At 39.2% G+C, this 22203-nt stretch overlaps 1 protein-coding gene across 1 annotated transcript; it reads left to right on the top strand.

Annotated features, from left to right (window-relative positions):
- The first annotated feature begins 4996 nt into the window (after positions 1-4996).
- Positions 4997-6531, top strand: LOC113360640 (pheromone-processing carboxypeptidase KEX1-like). Its single transcript, XM_026604127.1, has 3 exons — positions 4997-5133; positions 5775-5805; positions 6106-6531. Exons 1-3 carry the CDS (start codon positions 4997-4999, stop codon positions 6529-6531), a joined length of 594 nt encoding a protein of 197 aa, XP_026459912.1.
- Positions 6532-22203: the final 15672 nt, after the last annotated feature.

Below are 22203 nucleotides of genomic sequence, written 5' to 3'. Positions count from 1 at the left end.
CGCACAACCTGTGATATTTCAATTATATAACAAAATATAATGTGAAAAAGAAATAACACAGACACCAGAATTTTGTTAACGAGGAAACCGCAAATGCAGAAAAACCCCGGGACCTAGTCCAGATTGAACACACACTGTATTAAGCCTCTACAGACACTAGCCTACTCCAAACTAACTTCGGTCTGGACTGTAGTTGAACCCCAATCAATCTCACACTGATCCAAGGTACATTTATGCTCCTACGTCTCTGACCTCGGTAGGATGCTACGTACTTGATTCTCTTAGCTTATCTCACCCACAACCAAGAGTTGCTACGACCCAAAGTCGAAGACTTTAATAAACAAATTTGTATCACACATAAAAGTCTATGGTAATAGATAAATCCGTCTCCCACGAATATACCTACGAGTTTTGTTCCGTCTTTTGATAAATAAAGGTGAAGAGGAACCAATTGATAATCCGGACTTATATTCCCGAAGAACAGCCTAGTATTATCAATCACCTCACAATAGTCTTAATCGACGCAGCGAAAAAAGATATTGTGGAGTCACAAACGATGAGGCGAAGATGTTTGTGATTACTTTTTATCTTGCCTATCGGAGATAGAAATCTCAGGCCAATTATTACAATTGTACTCGTACGATAGAAACAACAACATCAGATCAGACAACTACAAGAAAAGTAGTATCGGTCTGGCTTCACAATCCCAATGAAGTCTTTAAGTCGTTAACCTGGTTTAGAAGAAGAAACCAAAGGTTAAAGGAGAATCCACTCTAACTTAGCACAACTAGTATCACACAGAATGTGTGGGGATTAGGTTTCCTAGTTGCTAGAGTTCTCTCTTATATAGTCTTTCAAATCAGGGTTTACAATCAATGTTAGCTTGGTAACAAAGCATTCAATATTCACCGTTAGATGAAAACCTAATTTAGATTCAAGCTAATATTTATCAACCGTTAGATCGAAAATATAGCTTGTTATACACAAATGAAATGCACTTTCCTGGGCTTGTGTAACCGTACCCAAACTTGTACATTAGTTGGTTCAACAATAGTTAACCAAATGGTTAGCCATATGATCACTTTCATATCAACCATATTCTTCTTTACCATAACTAGTTCAAATGACTCAAGTGAACTAGTTAGAGAGTTGTTCAATTGCAAGGAAATATTATGTACTACACAAGACACAATTGAAGCAAAAACGATTTGATTCACATGAATCGGTTCATGAACTCTATAGCCACGGGTTGCAATTGCATTCCTTAGTTTATAAAGATAATTTATCTAAACATCGATTGCAGATCCGAAAATAAGGGCTTTATTAGCTGTCATCCACTATGTAAACCCCTATATAAAGGGCCGAGCGACCTTGTATAGAGAGAGATTTTTTGGAGAGCTTAGACAAGAAATTTAGGAGAGAGAAAGATTGTTTGTTCTCCAAGTTAGAGCTTTCTCATAATTTTGTATCCAAATTGAAGATCTAATGAATGTTCTTATGAATTTTATGATGATCACTTGAGTTGTTCTTTAGATTTCATTAAGGGTGTGGTTATAGGATTTCCTGTAACTACAGAAGGCATAAATAAAAACGAATGGTTAAGAATGCTTGAGAGTGTGTTTATCATTGCTGAAGCTTTCACCACAGTTGTGGTGTATCTGAGTGAACTACAAAGCATAAGTTGAAAAGAATATGGTAGCTCTCCGCCATGTCAACAACAATCATTTAATCGGGCTAAAATTCAAACGATGTAGTCCGTTGCCTTCACCTCCAAGATTTTCATATTGGATGAAACAAAAAAATGAAAACTCAAACTGCCTGGTTGAAACGATACTTGGGCAGAATGAAAAAATATGAAATTTTGGCAGGGATCGTAGAACCAGCAACAGTTTGTGATGAGTTCTAGTTTATAGATGTTGTACCATCTTTCTTTCTTTTGTAAATTTATGAAGGACACTTCTCAAATACTCGTGATTAATCAATATATAACTTTTTTGTGTTATCTGAATCTTACAATTCAATATATGTCGGGGAAGCTTTGAATTTTTGGTCCAAAATGCATAAATAGAGTTTTACCAGTGAACATTTCGAATCTCGTTTTGTGTGGATGCCGGGAAATCCTATTTTCGCGTTATCCAGAGACAACGTGAGTTTCATAAAACATTTCTCGTTGAGTCTGGTAAACGAGAAAATAAAAATTCACGTTGTCCAGAACCAACGTGAATTTCATAAACTGAAAAGAAGTGGACTAGTTTGTTTCTCGCTGTATATGGAGAGCGAGAAATATCATTTTCACGTTTACCAGGTACAGCATTACCAAACTCAGCCTAAATTGGATTAAAATTCTAAGTATAAATTAACCATTACCATCATGTCAATTAATAAACTACTGATAAGGTCACTGCCTTATAAGGCTTAACCCTTTAAACATATCACATAATCAGGAAAGTTTTACTTTTATACATAACCCAAAATATAAGATGATTGAAATTATTCAAAGAAAAGAGTTGCAAGAGTACTTGAAGATAAGCAACAATGACCTGAGCCGGTCATTATGCAATAAATATTTCTTCCTTTTAACAATATAATATTTCTCCCTCGACTTGTCTTAGCACAATAACAAATATTACTTTGCAAGTTTCTTCGTGCACTCTATAGAATATATGTCAGCTTCTCCATTTCATTGGGTATCTCATTATCATCACTGCCCTTCATTTCATCAGTAGCTTAAGGAGTAGCCTTCTGAGAATGGGACATGGCTTCTCTCACACGCAACCTCCACCTATTAATATGGAAACAACCACTAAATTAAATTGGGACATAGAATTGAAAAACTAATCATGCAGGTAACTGATGATGAGTGCCAACAACACCCGTTTTCTTAACATCTATACTTGAAGGCAAAAGACAGTTCAGTATTGTACTTCATCAAATGCTTAAAATGTCGCTTGTCCAGAACCTGAAGATCCTTGCATAGCATCTTGACCTGAGAAGGGAAAGGAAAGAGAAACAGTTGAAACGGCAGCAAAAACACTACTATAACAACAAAACATACATTTTTTTCTTTTGGAAAATTAATATAAAGAAAATAAGTACCTTTCTGGTAGTTAAACTATGGCCCCGTAAAGATAAACAAGCATCATCATTGAAGGATAAGGAATCGGCTATTCCAAAGACTTCAAGTGGAGTCTCAGACCACACAAAATCTGAAGCCAAAACAACTCTCTTCGCTATTGACTCTTCTTTCGTGTAGCTGCAGTATAAACGAACCAAAATTTCATTAAAAAAGTTTGAGCTCATAGATTTGGAATTATGATACAACCGTAAGGAGGTTTTAATGCATTATTCTTAAATTATGATATCTATTAGTTGTTGATTTTATATTTCAAATTCCTACTTTCCTAGATTTGAGAAGTTGCAGAAATGAAGAATGATTGCGAAGGAAATGGTTCATTCAAATAATTTATTGAAACACTTGATGAAAGTAGGCTTTCTACATGGTTGCATACACAAATAACATATAAGAAACAGGATCCCTGTACATACCTTCTGCTGGCTCTGCCAGAAGAGTACCTCACCTAAAAAGACATAACTAAGAGAATTAGAAGCCTGAATTTCATCGTTAGAAGAAAAGACAGAGAACTGAAACAACAAGAATCTTATAATTGTTGTACCTCAGGATTAACATCTTCTTTAATACTGAACAAATTCCTGGCTACAAGCAGACGGGGATTAATCTTTTCTGGGGATTTATAACTTTTAGCCACGATGTAGGTTTCTGGAAATGTGAAAGTCGGTTTCATAAAAAAGGGGGAATCAGATATCTGTATCACAAAAAATGGGGGAAAAGTATAATACTAAGGAGAAGGAAAGAGAAGCCTTACATGCTCAAGACAATAAAGCATAGGATTGTAATCTAGTGCGCCATCGAACATCTATCATTATTCAGGACATATAGACAAAGTAGTCAATACTCATCAGATACACACATAAATCAACAACAAACCCATACATAATGCGGTACTTTAGGAATATCTAATGATAATCTTCCTACTGACATTCATAATATTGTAAACTGCTAGATGTTGTAATTGTAACCTGTTCACTATTTGGGGAAAAAAAATCATGTTTTGTGTCAAAAGAAAAAACAGCAAGAAACTCATCATACCTTAGTGACAAAAGCTCCTTCAAGTGATAGGAATTCAGTAGCGAGTTTAATAGATTCAGTAAGCTGAGACGCCTGATCCCAAGGAGTAGCAAGAGTATCAGAAGATAATCCATCACCACACATTACAAGATCAAAACCAGTAACACCATTTTCAGTCATATGTTCTCGTATAGTATCTCTGCATTCAGGAGAAGTGATATGGCATAGGTTTAATCCGATGAAGACCAACACCAACAACTAAACCCCCTTGTTGGATTTTTAAAACAGCAAGATGCATCCAACCACCAGTGCCAGGACATAGATCTAACACAGATTTTGCTTTTCTTAATAAATCGTATTTAAAATCTGAATTATTCAGTCTGGCTGCTGCTTTGGATGTTGCCTTTCGTAGATCATAGTCGGATTCTTGATCTCCTCCTACTCCTTCACCCATTTTCTTTCTCTCTTCTTCTCTGTAGGATTTGCTGTCTTGTCTAGGGTTTGTTTTGAGAGTTTTTTCTGAAAATTGAAGTTTAAATTGCTTTCTTCCGACTTACGGCTGAATTGGGGGTCATGACACATTTTATAGCCAAGCTTTCAAAAATGAGTATGAAATACCTATTTTATCCTTCTCTAATAACTAAACCTTAAAATTCTAATACTAATCAAGTGAAGCCCTCATTCTCTTTTCAAAACAAAAATCTTCTTCTTCTCCTCCCTTCCCCTCTCTCTGCACCTCCATCTTCTCCATTAACGACTCGGAGGAGAATTTTTTTTTTCTCAACCGATTCCTTGCGTAATCGTCGATTAATTTTAATCGACGATTAACGATTAACTTTTGCTATAAACATGGCTCGTACAAAGCAGACCGCTAGAAAGGAAAATCAAATACCTAATCTGGTATATGCAGTTAATGCAACGAAGGAGCATCAGAGACTGAGCAAAAAATCAAATCATCCGGTGAAGGAAATGGCTCCGATCAGAAGGTATGTTCACTAAAACCCCCAACTGTAACTTGGGTTTGTGTTTAATTTGATGTTCTACTGAAAAATTAGGGTTTGAATCGGGAAAATAGGATTCTCAGAAATTGAGTCGTTAATCACTAGGTTTTATTTCTTAACGATTTTGCGGATGCATGTAAATTCCATCAAAAATCGTTAACCATTAGGGTAGCGTAGAAAACGATCCTTGCTGTAATTTTTTTTAGAGGTTAGAATCGTTAACAAATATATTTTTTTTCTTAACGATTTTTGATCTGCATGTTAAGTTAATAAAAAATCGTTAACCATTAGTAATATGTGAAAACGACTCTAGTTAGGTTGTGTGCTAGTTTCTATAGACGACCCTTTTTATTCATAAACGACTCTATGATATGCCAAAACACATCTCTGTCCCAAATAATGAAAGGGTCGTTTATTTTTTAAAAAAAATCTGACGACCTTTTGATATGCCTAAACAGATCTTTGTCCCAAATAATGAAAGGGTCGTTTATTTTTAATAAAAAAATTGACGACCCTTTGATATGCCTAAACAGATCTCTGTCCCAAATAATGAAAGGGTCGTTTATTTTTAAAAAAAAATCTGACGACCCTTTGATATTTCTTGTTTTGTTGTCTTTGACCTATAGTACCAAGAATAAAAAAGATAAGCTTGCACTGGTAACTCCTCCATCCAGACCTCCCCGCAACACAAAATACCTAAATGCCAGTCTATTACGAGAAAAAATACCGAGTGAGGTAGCCTTACTTATCCGCGAACCCAGAGACCCATGTGATGATTCGTCTGAATTGTCCTTTTCATCCTCTCTTGTTATATCTGCAACTGGAAGCATAGAAGAAGAAGTCACAGAACATGACGAAATTACTTTAGGAGGTGAATATGTTGCTTATGATGATGATGATGGTAATGATGGTAATGGTGGTGATGGTGGGGATGGTGGTAATCATGGAAATGAGGAGGAGGAGATTCAGGATAAGGAGGAGGAGGAAGGTTTTGATAATGATGAGGATGAGGATGGAAATGGTGGTGCTAGCGGTGATGAAGAGGGGGATGAGGATGATGGTAATGATGAAAATGGTAAGGAAAGAAATGATGGTAGTAGTGGTGATGATGATGATGATGATGATGATGATAAGGAGGAGGAGATTCAGGAGGATGCAGCGCAAACACAGCCACAGTCACAGCCACAGCCGAAGAAGAAAGTTCTAAATGCATCGAGTGCGCGACACATTCCACCCACGCGTTTGCATCTTACTCGTCTACCCGGTGGGAAAGCCAGAGGTGAACCTAAAGATGGCGGCAAAGTTCTATTTGGATATGATAGCTCGTGGGCCCATATCATCAATGAGACAATTTTAACGATCTCAACTTTGCTTTTCATATGATTTGTTGATATTAAATTTCTTATGTTTTAATTCTATTTGTTTGTCTTTCGTAGGATCATAAGAATGCCACGCGTCTTTTTAGACACAATCTTCTTATGCAAAAATGAAAAAATGGCCCCTAGAAGGTGAATGTGCAAGAGTGCGAGACATTGTTGAAAACTCAGGTTTGTATGCTGTCGTTCAAAACTCCGTGATTGCATATGACAAGGCTGCAGTATCATGTTTTACTGAGAGGTTTTACGGCGAAGTCGATGCTTTCCAATTCCCTTTTGGCGAGATGGCGTTGATACCCGAAGACGCAGAACAGATTCTAGGATTGCAGGTTGAGGGGAAATCCACGGGTGACAAGTTCAAGAAAAACCTAGATTGGAAAAAAATATATGAATTGACAGAGAAGTTGTTTGGATGGGATGAAAAGTCGATGTATGGCCTTTTTGTGAAGGGAAAGAAGTACCCAAAGAAAGAGTTTAAACTTAAGGAAATTAGGAAGATGTATGCGGGGTCACTTGAGAAAGACGGAGACAATGAACTACTCTCTGAGAAGGAAGTTCGTGCGACGGCAGCCGCTTACTTGTTGTATGTCCTTTCTTCGGTTATATTTCCCGATAGCAAAGGAAACAGAGTCAGCGTCAACCTTCTTCAACTTTTGGATCCCTTGGAGGAGGTGAGCAAGTATTCGTGGGGGACTGCCATAGTAGCACATTTGAACACTCAGCTGGCAAAGGCTTCCCTGGAACGAACTTCTCAAATGAACGGGAATTTGGCTTTACTTCAAGTAATTTAAGTTATCAAATTTGTTCATTGTTTGTAATATTTGTTGTTCTATATTTTTAGATTTAACTTTCTTTTATTGTTTCAATGTTGTTTCAGGTGTAGATTTACGAGCATTTCCCCTCATTGATCAAAGACGATGGAGACATCCAATTGGATCCAACATGGAACAACACTAAACCAAGAGGAACTCGATACAAGTACAGTGGAAGTCAGGATAAGGAGGAAACTCAGAAGTTGAAGTTGTTAGCCATATGCCAACAATTGGACAACATGACAGGAAAAGAGGTAAACTTTGATCCCTATAAGGAAGATAGAGTAGGAGGACTCCTAGATCTTGCATATTACCATGTCCCTCTGTTTTACCCTTATGGATACTCAATTAACAATCCGAATAGAGTAATGCGTCAGCTTGGGTATATTCAAGATTCACCTGATGAGGATTATGTACCACCGTTCAAATATAAGTTAAAGAAATGCAAGGAGGATAGAAAGGCGTTGGCTGTTGTTTACGAACCTGAGCCTAAGACTGAGCATTGGAATAATAGGAATTTGGCTACTAGTAGGGTAGACATCTCTTGGTGGGAGCATGTTAATGAAGGTCACGAGGTAAGCGATAACTACATGCCATGGTATGAAGGCTTCTCCCACGGTCGGGTGATAAGGATTGATCATACTACGGGTAGGAGGAGCAACAAAGCATCTTCCTATGCTTCTACGGCCGATACTAGAGATGACTCTTCCATTCTTAAGCTTGTGGTAAGTACTTATTTTTCGAATTATGTTAATCATTTACATACAATTTTAATTATGTTAATCTTAATCGGTATTTGAATGCAAATAGAGGGAACGAGTGAAGATTTTTATGAAGTCATTTTGTTGCAAAGCGGACAAAGGAGAAGTGATAGAACCTGAGCAAGGTCGTATGTACGCTGAGTACTGCCAACACATTGAAAATCCACAAGCAAGGAAAATGTTTTCCGATCTAGCAAAGCAATGTAAGAGGACAAGGAGAACAGCTATCCAACTAAGACAAGAACGTGCAGAAAAGGGTGAAGGAAAGGAAGATGGTGATGATCAAGCTAGTGGAGAAGAATCTGGTTCTCCAAGGGGCAGTCCTGGACAGGGTCCTTCAAAGAAAAGTCGCACATCATCAAGTCAGGGAAGCCAGAGAGGTCAAGGCGGAGGTCAAGGCCGAGGTCGAGGTGGTAGTCGTGGGTGAGGAGAAATTATGTCTAGAACTTTAAAGTGTATGGTTTAACATCTAGAACTTATGTCTTTTAGTATTGTCGACTTTAACTTACGTCTTTCTTAGATACAATTATTTTCTGTAGTTCGTACTATCGTTATCTTGTGTTAATTATGTTTACAACTATGTTTAGAAGTTGTTGTGCTTATATGAATATTAAAATGATGTGAAAATCCGAAAAATATGCCAACTTTTTGTTTGAGTCGGAAGCAAATGTTTTGCAGATGAACGACTCTAAATTTGAGTGTTAGAGTCGTCACCAAAAGTTTTACAGATCAACGACTCAAAACCTATGGTAATGAAGTGAATGTTAGAGTCGTCAAGACAATTTTTGTAGACCAACGACTCAGGGTAGGCCAAACCACCAACTCTGTTTCATTTTATTAAAGGGTCGTTGACATTTATATAAAAAGTGAACGACTCTGCATTGACGACCCATATGTTAAATTTGACGACTCTTCGATGAATTTGAACCACAACGGAGGACTAGTATGGGTAATCTAGAATCTGACACATCAAGTGTTCATCGATAAACCTCCTCGCACGTCGGTACAACGTCATATATTCTTTGTAGTGAATGAACTTTGTTTCCCCATTACGAATCCTCCATAGCCCATTGAAACGTTCCAGCTGAAATTAAGTGAATCCTTAAATGTTAGTATGCGAAGTTTTAACGATGCCATAAGTATAAATATTATCGGATTACTCACTTTTTCTCTAAGAGGAGCTTGTGGATGATGTTGGTACACCATATTTCTAACTTCAACATACTCTCGCATTGCACTTTTTATGTAGTTGAATCGAAATGCTAAGTCTCGCCATTTGAGGTTATTCGGATTCCCGGTACGCCCGTAAAAGAACTCTTTAACTCTCTTCCAAAACATTGAATAGATTTCACTCGGACGTTCATGGGACGTATTAGCAAACAATTTCAAAAGACACAAATCTTCATAAGGTTCCCATTCCGCCATTGCTATTGAAAGTTTATGTACTTTGGTAGAAAATGGATGGTTTTTGGCAATTTTTTCATGAGAAGAGGGTGGTATTATATAGAAGAAAATTCCAACGGTCGGAATTTTTGAAATCCTCACTCGGGGTCGTTAGGATATAAATTAAATAAATGATGACTTGCTTGAATGTTCAAAATATACTCTCATCTTGATGTTCTTCGGGAAGATCTTTCACGATGTAATAGTTTTTAACCCATTCCGTCTCTTCCTCGACTTGCTTGAATACTTCCCGGAGATGTGCTTGTTCTTCTCCTCGTTTTTCAGCCTCGCGCATCTCTTCTTCTTCCTTCGTAGGATATGACGTAAAAGTGTATGGTTTTTTAGTAGGTCTCATGTTTCTTTTGCATATCTCTTCTTCCATTGCCAATATTGATTTGGTTGGTCGCTTACATCTTCTAAGTATGCTTTCAATTGAATTGGTAGTTGATGACGAACTTGCCATTGAGAAAATGATATACTTTGATTGTTTTAAGTTCTATTAAATAGTTAATAGAGACCCATATCTCACCTCTTCCTTATCAAAATCCTAATTATCAACCTTATCTTCTCCTTCTCAAAACAAGAGCAAACACCATGACTACTCCCTACACTTCCTAAGAGAATTGCGCCATTGCGAGAGCTTGGTTGACAGTCACAAACCACTTTGAAATTCTAGACAAAGACATTGATGAAACATCGGATGCTTGGTGGAACCGCGTATTCATCGTTTTTGTGGCATTGGACGGAAATCGCAACTCAAGGTCTTTGAAACAAGTCAAGGAACGCTTCAAGGAGATAAAATTCGAGTGTGATGTTTTGAAAAAAGAATTTACGGCAGTAAGGGAAGCCTTTCCGGATATGCTGAGTGTTATAAGAGTAAGTATTTAAACAAGAGGTAAAACTTATCCAAAGCTTTGATCGATACTAACTAAGTATGTTTGCGTTTTCAGATGAAGAAGGCGTATGGATACTACGAGGTGCTTCGTGGGAAAAAGTTTGAGTTACATGATTGCTACTTTATCTTCATTGAAACCATGTATAATTACATGCTTTATGATTGAGTGTAGAAGTGAATCGTTATCATGTATTGTATTTAACCCTATAAAAGATGTATGACTTTTACAATTCAATGAAATGGTTATATGAAATCATAAATTATTAAAAAAAAAACAGTTTGAGTCGTCAATATTAGAGATGTATAAAAAAACGACTCTCATTTAATATGAAAGGATCATCCGTATATGGTAATGTTTAACTGACGACCCTTAGAGTGATAACTACAGAGAGCAAAAGGTTTTTTAGTCGTTCAGTTCTAAATATATAGAGTTATGAATCTATATGACCTAAAAGATGGAGTCGTCATCTTTTAGGAACCTCATTGACAATTTTTCATAACTTAACAATGGAGTCCTTTATTTTGGTGCCAATCCATTGACGACTCTACAGGGTCGTTAGTTAATTATACTCACGACCTAACGACCCTCACACTGAGCTGTTGCATAGTTGGATATATACTTCAAAACTTTAAATGAAAGATATAACAGAATTGACCATGATAAAACCACAACCAGAGAGTGAAGTTACTAAATAATAACTAGAACTTAAAAAAACATTAGCTTGTGATAAGTAACAAGGACGTAGAAGGAATGTTCAATAACAAATGCATCATATATGCAACATGATCCATTCTAAACTAACATCATACCAACTAAGAACCCCAAACTAAATAAAATATATTAGATCAGTAAGCAGACAAGTCCAACTCAAGAAATAACTATGGCAAGTGTACATATCATGAACATTCCAAGGCCCTATTAATTATAATACTTGCAAGCGATAGTTATAAAAAGACTCCACTCCTCGTAACCATGACACAAATAGTTAACATTCCTTTTTACTTATGAATTAACATATATTTTTTTGTTCCGAATCATCAATAGTTATAGAAAAGAAAATCCATGCAGATATACCGTAAAAGAGATTGCAATTTAGATGCTAAAATGTCACGATAAAGATAAATAATTTACTGTAACATTTAACACTTTTTATAAACTGCTGCCAAGCCTTCCATGAAAGTTTAAATCTAGAGAAAGTACCTTGAGGCTGTTAGAGAGATAATGGTAAGCAAGCTTGCGTTAAAAGACAATATTCGATGCATGACCAAGTTACTTTTCCCACTCTTTAGAAAGTTAGTGGCTGCCAAGACAATCACTATTTTACATGTACCATCTTCGCAGGGAGTGCTCACATTAACTCCATCTACCTGTACAAGAAGTTCGGACTTCATCCTTTTCGAAGAATCATGTTCCCTGATGCCTTAAGCAGAACACATTCGTAAATGAACTATGTATAATGACATGTTTGTTTACATAAAACAAAAGAACAAGAAATCCAACAGTAAATAAGGATGAAAAAGTCTCACCCCTTGAAAAAAAAAAGGATAAACAAATGAACTTTGGGCTTGTTAGGAAATAAGGATAAAAAAAGTCTCACACCCTGGAATTGCATAGAGAATCCGTTTTGTCAATGAAGATTGTGCTTGATGCATAAGATTTGGCAAGATAAAACAAGCATCGGACAATACACTAACTCTCCCCATGCCGTTTTGAAGCTAAAGTAGCATATGAAACATGCATATGAAACATTAAAATATGTTGTACCTCATTCTATAGCAACTTCCCTAGCCAAGAGTCCATTTCCAGCACCAGGTGGACCAAACATAAGCACACCTTTCCAAATACTAGTTATTAGTAGTTGATAATGACCAACATTACTCTCGAAATAAAGTACTTAGACACACTGATTTATTATTTATCATTCCAATTACACTGTAGAACTTCCTGAAACACAGAACTACACCATAAATTTGTGGGTTCAACCTGATTTTGAAAGAAAAATAAAATTCATTTAATTCACAAATTAAAGCAAAATATAATCTGTGTTACATAAATCTTAATGATACTCTATCACAAAGATCGTGTATAATAATAGAACCAGAAATTTATCACCACCATTGAAGTTATATTCTGATAAATAACATCAGTAATTATAATTTTAAAACCAAATTCAAAAGTCTGGCTTTGATATAAACTAAATACTTATGAAAATTGTGCCAGGAAATCAAAGGAATAAGTAGAGAAAGTTCTTACCAGTTTGGTGGAAATATAGTCAATCAACTCTTGTGGAGAAAGAAGAAATCTTTTGATCTTCTTGTTCCAAATATGATCAAATATCAGAAGTAGTTTTAATCAAAGCAGGTAGAACTATTAGATTGAATTAAAGAATGCATCACCGGTAGTTAATTTGGTAAACTAACTACTTAGGTTCCAAAAATCAAAATGTGAGAACTGATTCAACACAAACCTTAAATTAATCCAAGTATTGCCTTCTTGTGTAGAGAGATTTCGCCTCTTTCTGATGAGATTCTAGATAGTCTTTTTTGATAAAGTCAGTCATACAAGATCGAAAAAATAAGAAGAAAGAGTGCAGGGAAACACGGGGAGAGTGGGAAGTTATTTCATTCTCACGTGGATCGTGGGATCTTATGATACATTACTAGCCACGACCCGAGCCCCATAATAACCACGGCCCATGTTGGCGTCACTAGAGGTCCTTTAAGAGGCTCATAACTTACAAAGCATGGTTTCGAGCAAATTCTCATCGTGCCGTGGCAAATGGGTAATTTTTTTCCACGACCGCCAATTAGACGTGGCAAAATGTGATTAATAGCCGCGGATATGTAAATCCGTGGCAGTAAGCCCGTGACTAAAAGTTGATATTTTTGTAGTCAGTTCAGTCAGGGCGCGTGATACGATTTTGTCTTCAAAAAAATGAGTATCCTGCTTCTCCTATTGACTTCAGGGCTTGTCAGAGTCCATTGCGTTCTTTTGAGGAGTGGATGTGGTTCATGATAAGTCAAGATCGCGTAAGACACAGTCTGACCAGGGCGCAAATCCTTGATGCAGTCATGGCTTCTGCAACACTTCAAATTAGGAAGGACATCATGGGTTTGGACGCTTTCATCTCCAGATGGTGTCCGGACACTGATACGACCATATGCAGGTGGGGCGAAATGACTATTTCTTTAGAGAGTGTAGCCGTTCTGTTGAATCTTCCAATAACATGGAATCTTGGTATCACCTTGTCTGATGAAGAAGAAGAAATGCGTGTCACTCTTGTTGCTAAGTCGACAGGGTTTGTTCGGAAAGATTACGAAACGAAGTGCTTCTACAGTTGGTGGGCGTCTGAATGGTTCTCGAAAGACTCAGAGCCAGATCAAATGAATAGTACACTCCACGTTGCGGCATTTCTGGCTCTGTGGTTTTCTAGAGATATTATTGATGATGGTTCTGTCAAGAAGGATATAAGACAGAAGCTCATCAAACTGGCTATCAAATTGGAGAAAGGTGTTGTCCTCCCAATCGGCGGCTTGTTTCTTGGATCTTTGTACACCCATCTGGATCACTTGGCCACGGACATGTATGCTTCTAATGGTCATATGAAAGTAGACTCGTATGTCGATATCATTTTTCTTCAAACGTGGCTATGAGAGCATTTCAAAAATTACGCTCCTAAGCCGCTGGCTTCATTTCCTGACTACTCCGCTGGTTGAACAAGCGTCCAAAATTCGGGTCGAAACTCATCGACTTCCTCGACAATGCGTATGCAGTTAGCTTTCGTCCTTGGGCTCCGGTCCATGCATCCATAGTTCAGCCGAACACTTTCGCTACTGCCCCAAATATGACTTTGCTTTCTGCTGGAGAGAATATGAGCGTTGGATAAATCATATTCATGCGAAGCTATACACCTAGACACGTGCCATCTTTATTCAGGAGATCTTATGAGGCGGTTCCATATAATATTGACAGGGCTTATCGGCATATGGTTTTTGACCAAGGAGTCCCATTTCTTCGTCAGTCGGCGGCTCCGAAAGAATTGTTGTCAGCTGCTCTTGATACCAGTTTTCTTGCGCCGAGTAAAAACCTCCCTTTTCTTCTCTCAGAACGAAGTCCATCGACGACCTCCAAATACAATGTGTTCTGGAAGAGTGAGTTTCTCTCCCTTCATGGGTTTGTGAATGACGTGATGAAAGATCCCCGTGGAAAGCCTTCCTCTGCGGTTTTAGCGGAACATCCATTGTTGAGAGAGTTTCCTACGTCTAAGCGGAAATCTCCCGGCCCGGATGTGGACAGTTCAAAAAAAAGGAGCGAAGGTCTAAAAACCGTGCGTGTGGTTTTCAGTCGGATTCGACGGCTCTTGTGACTTTTAGTTCTTCCAATATGCGAGTATGTATGATTTTCTTCCTGATTTGGTCGTCTTGCATAAATATTCTGAATTTTTTCCACTGAACATCTCTTCCCTTTTGATTCAGGGTCTCAACAAGATAAACGCCTTTACCATACTTGTACGTGGCCAAAAGGTGATGCCTTCTGAAGAAAAGTCCGGCGATACTGAGCCTTTTAGCAGCAAAGAGGAAGATCATGAAGAAGAAAACTCAGAGTCTGACGGTGATGGGAGAAGTTCTTCAGAGCGAGGCAGCGAGTCTTCAACCAATCCCAGTGGGCCCACAGATGAGTCGGTGAGTCTCCCACACGTTTTCCTCTTGGACTATTTATTTATACCGCACAAATATTCAATTGGTGGTGTTTATAGGAGGAGGGGGCTGCTTCTGAAAATAATTCTGAGATGGAGATTCAGGGAAATGAATATATAATTGTGTCTCCAATCATGGAAACTGTACCCGCTGGTAACCTGGAGATGGATATTGATCGTCGTGAAGATGTTGCTATGTCCATGATGATAGGAAATGATCCCATGGCTGCAGGTGCGATTGTTGCCAAGGAAACCCTGCTGGTCGCGGAATCAATTGCAGGCGCCACTTTTGACCCTCCATTTTTGACTCCTCATTAAGGTCACGTGCTGATTGGGGGTTTCAGCGTACCCGTTAAGTATAGGGCATTGTATACCAAGATACGGGAAAGGTATGGACATATTGCCACATCAAAAAAGATCACTAGCCAATTTGCATTGGTCAAGCGCGTGGAATAAGCTTTATCTTCGATTCATGACATGTGCAATGTGACTGTCCATACTGTTTCTGAAGATGTAATCTCGAGCTGGAAGTTTCACCGGGACGTGTGCGTGGTCTTTGAGTTCAAGGTCTCCTGGTTCTGTGAAGGTCTTTCTGAGGTCCAAAGGTTGCAGGCTGAGGCGGCTGAAGGCCCTTCCTCGGATTTGATTAATCGACAGGAGGCATAAGTCGAGAAGTTGTCCCAGGAGTTGAAACTGAAACAGGCGGCCCTCCAAAATGCGAAGGAGGCTTTCTCTAAGAAGAGCAATCCATTGCTGAATGATTTTCCTTGAATATCTTCTGTCTTCTGGAATTCTTTTTTCTTAGTTTTTTTTTTTTTTTGAAAGGCAAACGAAACGCCTAGTTTATGGTTTGATTCTTTTTTTTTTGGATTTTGGATTGATAGATAATTGTTACATATGAGGGTTTTGGATTATTCTTTGGAATGCATCTTAAAATAATGTCGTCTTGATCATGACTACTAGTAGCACAAATATTCCAGGAGAGTCATGGAACCGTGAATGTTATATGACGGTACAAAGTATGGGAAGAAATTTTGGGGATAACATGGCTATCGATTCCTATTATTAACGTGAAAACTTGAAGTAGCAGATTATGTACTTTTTCTAACAAGACTTACTCGATTTTAGGGTCTCCAAACAAAATGGATCTTCCGGGTGTAAATCTGAGTTTTGTGGGCGACGCCGTTGTGACTGTGAGAAGTCCCCAGTCATTCCTCATCGTGTAATAACTGACAACTGAGCCGTTGAACCCTGCGTCGTTTGCTTCTACCATCTTGATATCTGGGTTGAAGAATGAAATTTGGAATTGGAAGTTGATATTGTAACCGAGAGATTAATCTCCCACTGTGGTCGCCAATTGTTTGAGGGTGAAAACGGTTTCTGCCGCTTTTGGTAATTTCGTGTGAGTGGATGAGAAACTTGGTATAAACCCTAAACAATGTACTGCACGAGAGTACTTTTGATTCGAGAGATCAATCTGTACAATCCTGTCCTAAACCAAGAAATGGCCATTCTAGGCTTTTTCGGTCACAAAGTGAAGGAGAATGGCTGGTCTTAGGGAGGGAAGCGAAGAAAGTGTTGAGACAAGAATCGTTGATTCTGGAACTGTAGCTTTTTGTGACTTGTATCAGAAAATTGGACTGGATAGCTGAGTGAAAAGCTATCAGGTGATTTCTGTATGTGTATTTTTCTCTGACCAAAACTTGTTGTTTGGTGGAAAATAGGTGAGACCTATTTATACGTCGCAATAAAACGTACCCTGGTCTTGTAGGAAGTGAAAACAGTTGAGTGGTGGAAGAAAAGAGTAACGGGTAACGCCTGGAATTGATGTTTCCATAATGAAGGATACGTTTCACCATTACTTCTTGCCATTACTAGCCGCCTCGCTTTATGACACTTTCTTGTAACGGGCGTATTGCACGCCGCACGTTGTAAACCGCCAGACCAATACCCTGATGAGTATCCCCCAGTTTGTGACATGTTTTGATGTCTCGAGTGTTTTTTTGGAAACCATGTAGCACTTTGCTACGTGTGCCAAGTTTAAATTGAGAGTCTTGCCGCAGGTAAACAACATGTGATGCTATTAGGCTCGTCTCGGCTGGTCGCCTAAAACTTGCCACAAGCTTGTCGGCTTGGTGGTGAACTTCGATGGATGAGATCGCATCTTATGAAATAAGGGTAGTCGTTGATTGTGGCTACCTTGTGTTGGCATCTGAAGATGGTGCAGTGGTGTTTTGGTGCAAGCCAGTGGCAATGCGGCATGGCTGGCATGGCTCGTGCATGCCTGTGGCACGATGGTGAAAGTGGCGCCTAGCGTAGCCATGTTCATTAGTTTTAGGCGGCTGGTTGCCACAAGTCTGTCAGCTCAGTAGAGAACTTGGATGGCTGAGATTGCATCTCATGAGGAAGGATAGTCGTTGATTTGGCCACCTTCTGCCAGCGCTTGGCTATTTTGTCTAAATTAGGGTTTAGCATGCCGAAACCCTAATTAGCATGTATGGCCTGACGATTGGCATGTGCGTCTGGCAAGTTAGGCATGCCGATTGGCATGTCGTCTTGCATGCGCGTTTGGAGAATTGGGCATGCTGCTTGGCATGTTTGGCATGCCGATTGGTATCTGCGTCTGGCATGCGCGTTTGCGAGTTGGGCATGCCACCTGGGATGTTAGGCATGCCGATTGGAATGTGCGTCTGGCATGCGCGTTTGGCGAGTTGGGCATGTTGCTTGACATGTTCGCCATGCCGATTGGCATGTGCGTCTGGCATGCGCGTTTGGCGAGTTGGGCATGCTGCTTGGCATGTTTGGCATGCCGATTGACATGTGCGTCTGGCATGCGCGTTTGGCGAGTTGGGCATGCTGCTTGGCATGTTCGGCATGTGCGTATGGCATGCGCGTTTGGCGAGTTGGGCATGTTGCTTGGCATGTTTGGCATGCTGATTGATGAGTGCCAAATATTGTATATATTTATCCTTTTTTTGTTGGCATTTAACTCATCTTTTGTGCAGTAATTCTACATTTTATCCCATATTCTGTATTTTCATTGTTTTCAAGAATAAATGTTTTTATTAATTAATTTTTCATTTTTAGGTAATAAATAAAGTTCGGATGAGTCGCGGAGCGAAAAGAGCAGAAAAGTAGTGAAAAGCCGGGAGAAATTACGCAAGGAAGCCGCGAAGAATGGTGCGCACAACCTCATTTTCTACACACAAAAACGCCTCCGTTCTCAGCCATCAGATCAGTTCTCAGAAGCATCCGACGGTCGCTCCTTCGTAGAGCATCAAAATCTGAAGTCTCTGCCAAGCACCACAGCGCTGAAATTCCAAGCCTTCAGATTAGATGGTAGTTGAATCAAACGGTCGCTCCCTTGCTGTTCATCAACGTTTGATATCTCCGCCTTACACTACAACACCTAACCCCATCTAGAACCGTTAACTTCGTTGTATCAAAAAATCTGACGGTCGCTACCAACCTCATCAGGAGGAACCATCCGATCCACCTACCAGCTTCACATCCCACGGCCCATCTCACGAAACATCATCTCTTGATGGACCCGCCTCACACCCTAGCGACCGAGCACCTACACCCCAAACAAACAGACCCTTCTCCCATTCTATCGAACCCATCTTCTCCACCTTACCCTGCTGCAAAACCACCTCTCCCTGCAACCGTACCACCACCTTCTTCACCTCCACTGCCACCACCACACCTCCACCATCATCACCCTATCGACCAACAACCAAAACCCATCTCCCCCTAGCCCCCTAGTTCCCTATTTTCTCACTTTTTCACGCTTCTCTGCCTGAATCCCTAGGCGTGAAAAACTGATGAATTAGGTAACCTAGAGTTGCAATTGGCGCATGAGAAGAGGTCAGGGAGCAATTACAAAGCATGGGTCGACGATTTCAAGGATCAATTTCAAAAAATTAGGTAACCCTAATTCAACTGATTTTTGGGGAAGAACCCTAATTTTGTAGTTTTGGGAAATTGGGTCTGTGGGTATAAATATGTATTCATGGGTTGTGAAATTGACATGTCTGGGTTAGCCAGTGTGTCCAGAACCACGTTCTGTTAATGATCATTTGTTTGTTAATGTTGTGTTCATGTGTAAATGTAATATCCTGTTGTGTTCTGTGTGTGATTGTATTGTTCATGTTATGTTTGTGTTAATTAGTATGTTTGTATTGTTTCTACACATGATCCTGTAATTCCCTTGTTTAACTCACATGCTCTTATTTTGAGTCTTAATGCTTGACAACCATGAAGACTCCTAACTGCAACATGTTCTGATTCCCCACTAGGGTGAGAAAACAACTGAACCATGATGGTTAGCTATTAGGATGGTTTTTGCTGAACTTAAAATAGCTTAGGCTAATTAGACTCCTAAAAGCCCAACTGATTTGTGATTAGTGGTGCTGTAAGAAGACCACTAATGCTAGGGGTCAGTGGTGGCTCTAAGGAATTAATCAGCTACATTAGTTAGTAAGCCACTGCCTAGTTAGTCTGTGATTGGTTGTGCCTTAAACAGACAGCCAATACTAGGGGTTAGCTAAGGCTGTAAGGTTGGTTAACTAGACATATGACAAAAACTTAACCTAGGTGAACTAGCTAGGTGAAGGGAATTCTCATCCATCTCCTTGCACTTCCCATCCACAATTTCTTTTCCATGTTTTGTTTTGATTAAATTGTTCTTGAATTTTCTTTGTTTACTTCTCTTTCACTGCCTTTGGTTATTTGCTCACTGTCCCTGCCCTTGGCTCACTGCCTTGGTCTTTCTCTTAACTTCACTGCCTGTCACTAGCTCAGACTAGCTAGAAAATTTCAATAGCTCCCTCCAAGTCCCTGTGGACAAACCTTTTCTTCCCATCACTAACTACAATTGATCCTGTGCACTTGCAGGTCAGTTTGTAGGTTCTTTCAAATCCCACCAAGTTTTTGGCGCCGCTGCCGGGGACTCGGTTAGCGGCGCTGTTGTTTTTTTTTTTTTTTTAATTTTGATTTTGTTGTGTTCTACCTTTGTTTGCTGTTCTCTGCATTTGTTTGCTGGTGCAGGTCTTGTTGCTGGCTATCCTTTGCTAGCTAGCTAGCTAACTGTTGCATGTTGCTAGACCTTTCTTAACCTTGCTGCTGAGCTTGCCAAGCTGCTGGGTTGTAAGAACTTGACCCTTGTTGCTGCTGCCCTGCCTGCAAGCCCTGAACTGAACCACCTGCTGCTGCTGATGCTCTTGTGCTGCTGTGGTGCTCCTGCTGGTGCCAGGCCAAGAATCCTGTGAGCTGTTGCACCTGTTGCTGAACCAAAGCTGCTGCACCTGGTGCCAGGCCAACTGACCCTGTGCACTTGCAGCTTTGCTGAACCAAAGCCCAGCTGGGCTGTAAGCTGCAGAAGGTGAAGAAAGTGAACCAAAGCCCAACTGGGCTGTAAGCTGCAGAAGGTGAAGAAAGTGAACCAAAGCCCAACTGGGTTGTAAGCTGCAGAAGGTGAACCAAAGCCCAACTGGGCCTCAGAAAAGCCAAAGCTTAGGATGATCCAAAGCCCAACTGGGCTTTTGCAACCTAACTGAACAGCTGGGCTGTGCTTCAAAGGTAAGCCTAAACCCATTAAGAGAACCCAACCTGTGGGCTTCCATTTTTAATTTGTGGGCTTGTAATAATTTTTGTTTTTCTTTATTTTTTTTATTTGGGCTTGTAATAATTTTTCTTTTTCTTCTTTTTCTTTCTTTTATGGGTTTGTAATTATTATTGTTGTTTTTATTTTCTTTTATGGGTTGTGCTAATTTATGATAGGATAATTTAAAAAAAAAAAAAAATTACTTGCTCCCAAATTCAAAAAACCAAATTTTATTCTGCTCCCACATTAAAAACCAAAATTTTTTCCCATTAAAACCAAATGTCTCCCGCCAAAACCAAATTTTTTCCCAACAAAACCAAATTTTTCCAAAAAGTCCAATCCCTTAAAAACCAAATTTTGAGCTTTGTAAACTCTTTACTTAGCCTTTGAGCCCAATCATGTCTAGATCTTTTTCTACAGTTGGGGAATACAACGAATCCCTTAGAGAACTTGCGTATGGACAAACTTCACGTTATGAACCTCCCACAGACCATGATGTCAATAGTTATAGGAATTATTATGGACATTTTCAAAGTCCCGAGCTTCAATACATGAACCCTACTGACTATTCGCACATGCATCGTTTGCCACAACGTGAAAATGAACATTTTGCTAGTGCCTCACTCACACAATCATCTCTTGTGGATCAATTAGAAGCTCGAATCGCAGCTTTAGAAATGCAATCACATGAGGAATCTGTCACATCTAATTTTCTTAGGCAACCTGAAATCTATGCATGTCCTGCATGTGGTAGTTTAGACCACCGTTGAGAATTGTCATATTTTGCATAATTTTAGGCAATCTAGAGAAAATCCAAGGTATGAAATGCCCATAAATTGTGAGAATGGTAGTCATTGGGACCGTAATCAATCCTTTGAGGGTTGCGATCAATCTTTTATAAACCCTAATGACCATGCACACATGTACCAATCACCACAATTTGAACATGAAGAATTTTGTACTCCCATGAATTTAGACTCCACCACAGAAGCTTTCAGACTCAGTGAGCAAAACTTCGATAGATCTACATCACGAATTCAGGCATATTTAGATCAGATTTTGCTTCACCTACAAAAGGAGGAAATTCATGAGGAAATGTATGTTGTCCCTCATGAAGTGTCTAGTCCCATTCATGTAAATGATGTTGAATATGAACCTAATTTAGAGGAACATGAATCGACTAATGACACCACCACTTTTAATGAGGACCAATATGCATGCTACCATGATGATGATTATGATGATTATGATGATATGTTAGAAGAACATGAAAATATTGTGGAACCTGTTGGTTCAATAACATATGGCTTCTCGCCCTCGACCTTCATGAATGTTGTTTTTTCTAATACTCATTGTAATTCATATGATTTTGATATTTACATGGGATTCGTACAATTATTCTGTGAAGATGAGCATGACATAGGAATAGTTGAATCTTCTGTAGACACTAATATGCATGAAAATAT

The sequence above is a fragment of the Papaver somniferum genome, chromosome 3 (assembly GCF_003573695.1).
Source record: "Papaver somniferum cultivar HN1 chromosome 3, ASM357369v1, whole genome shotgun sequence".
NCBI classification, from domain to species: Eukaryota; Viridiplantae; Streptophyta; class Magnoliopsida; order Ranunculales; family Papaveraceae; genus Papaver; species Papaver somniferum.
Note: the sequence above shows the minus strand (reverse complement) of the source record. Positions and strands in the feature narration are given on the sequence as shown.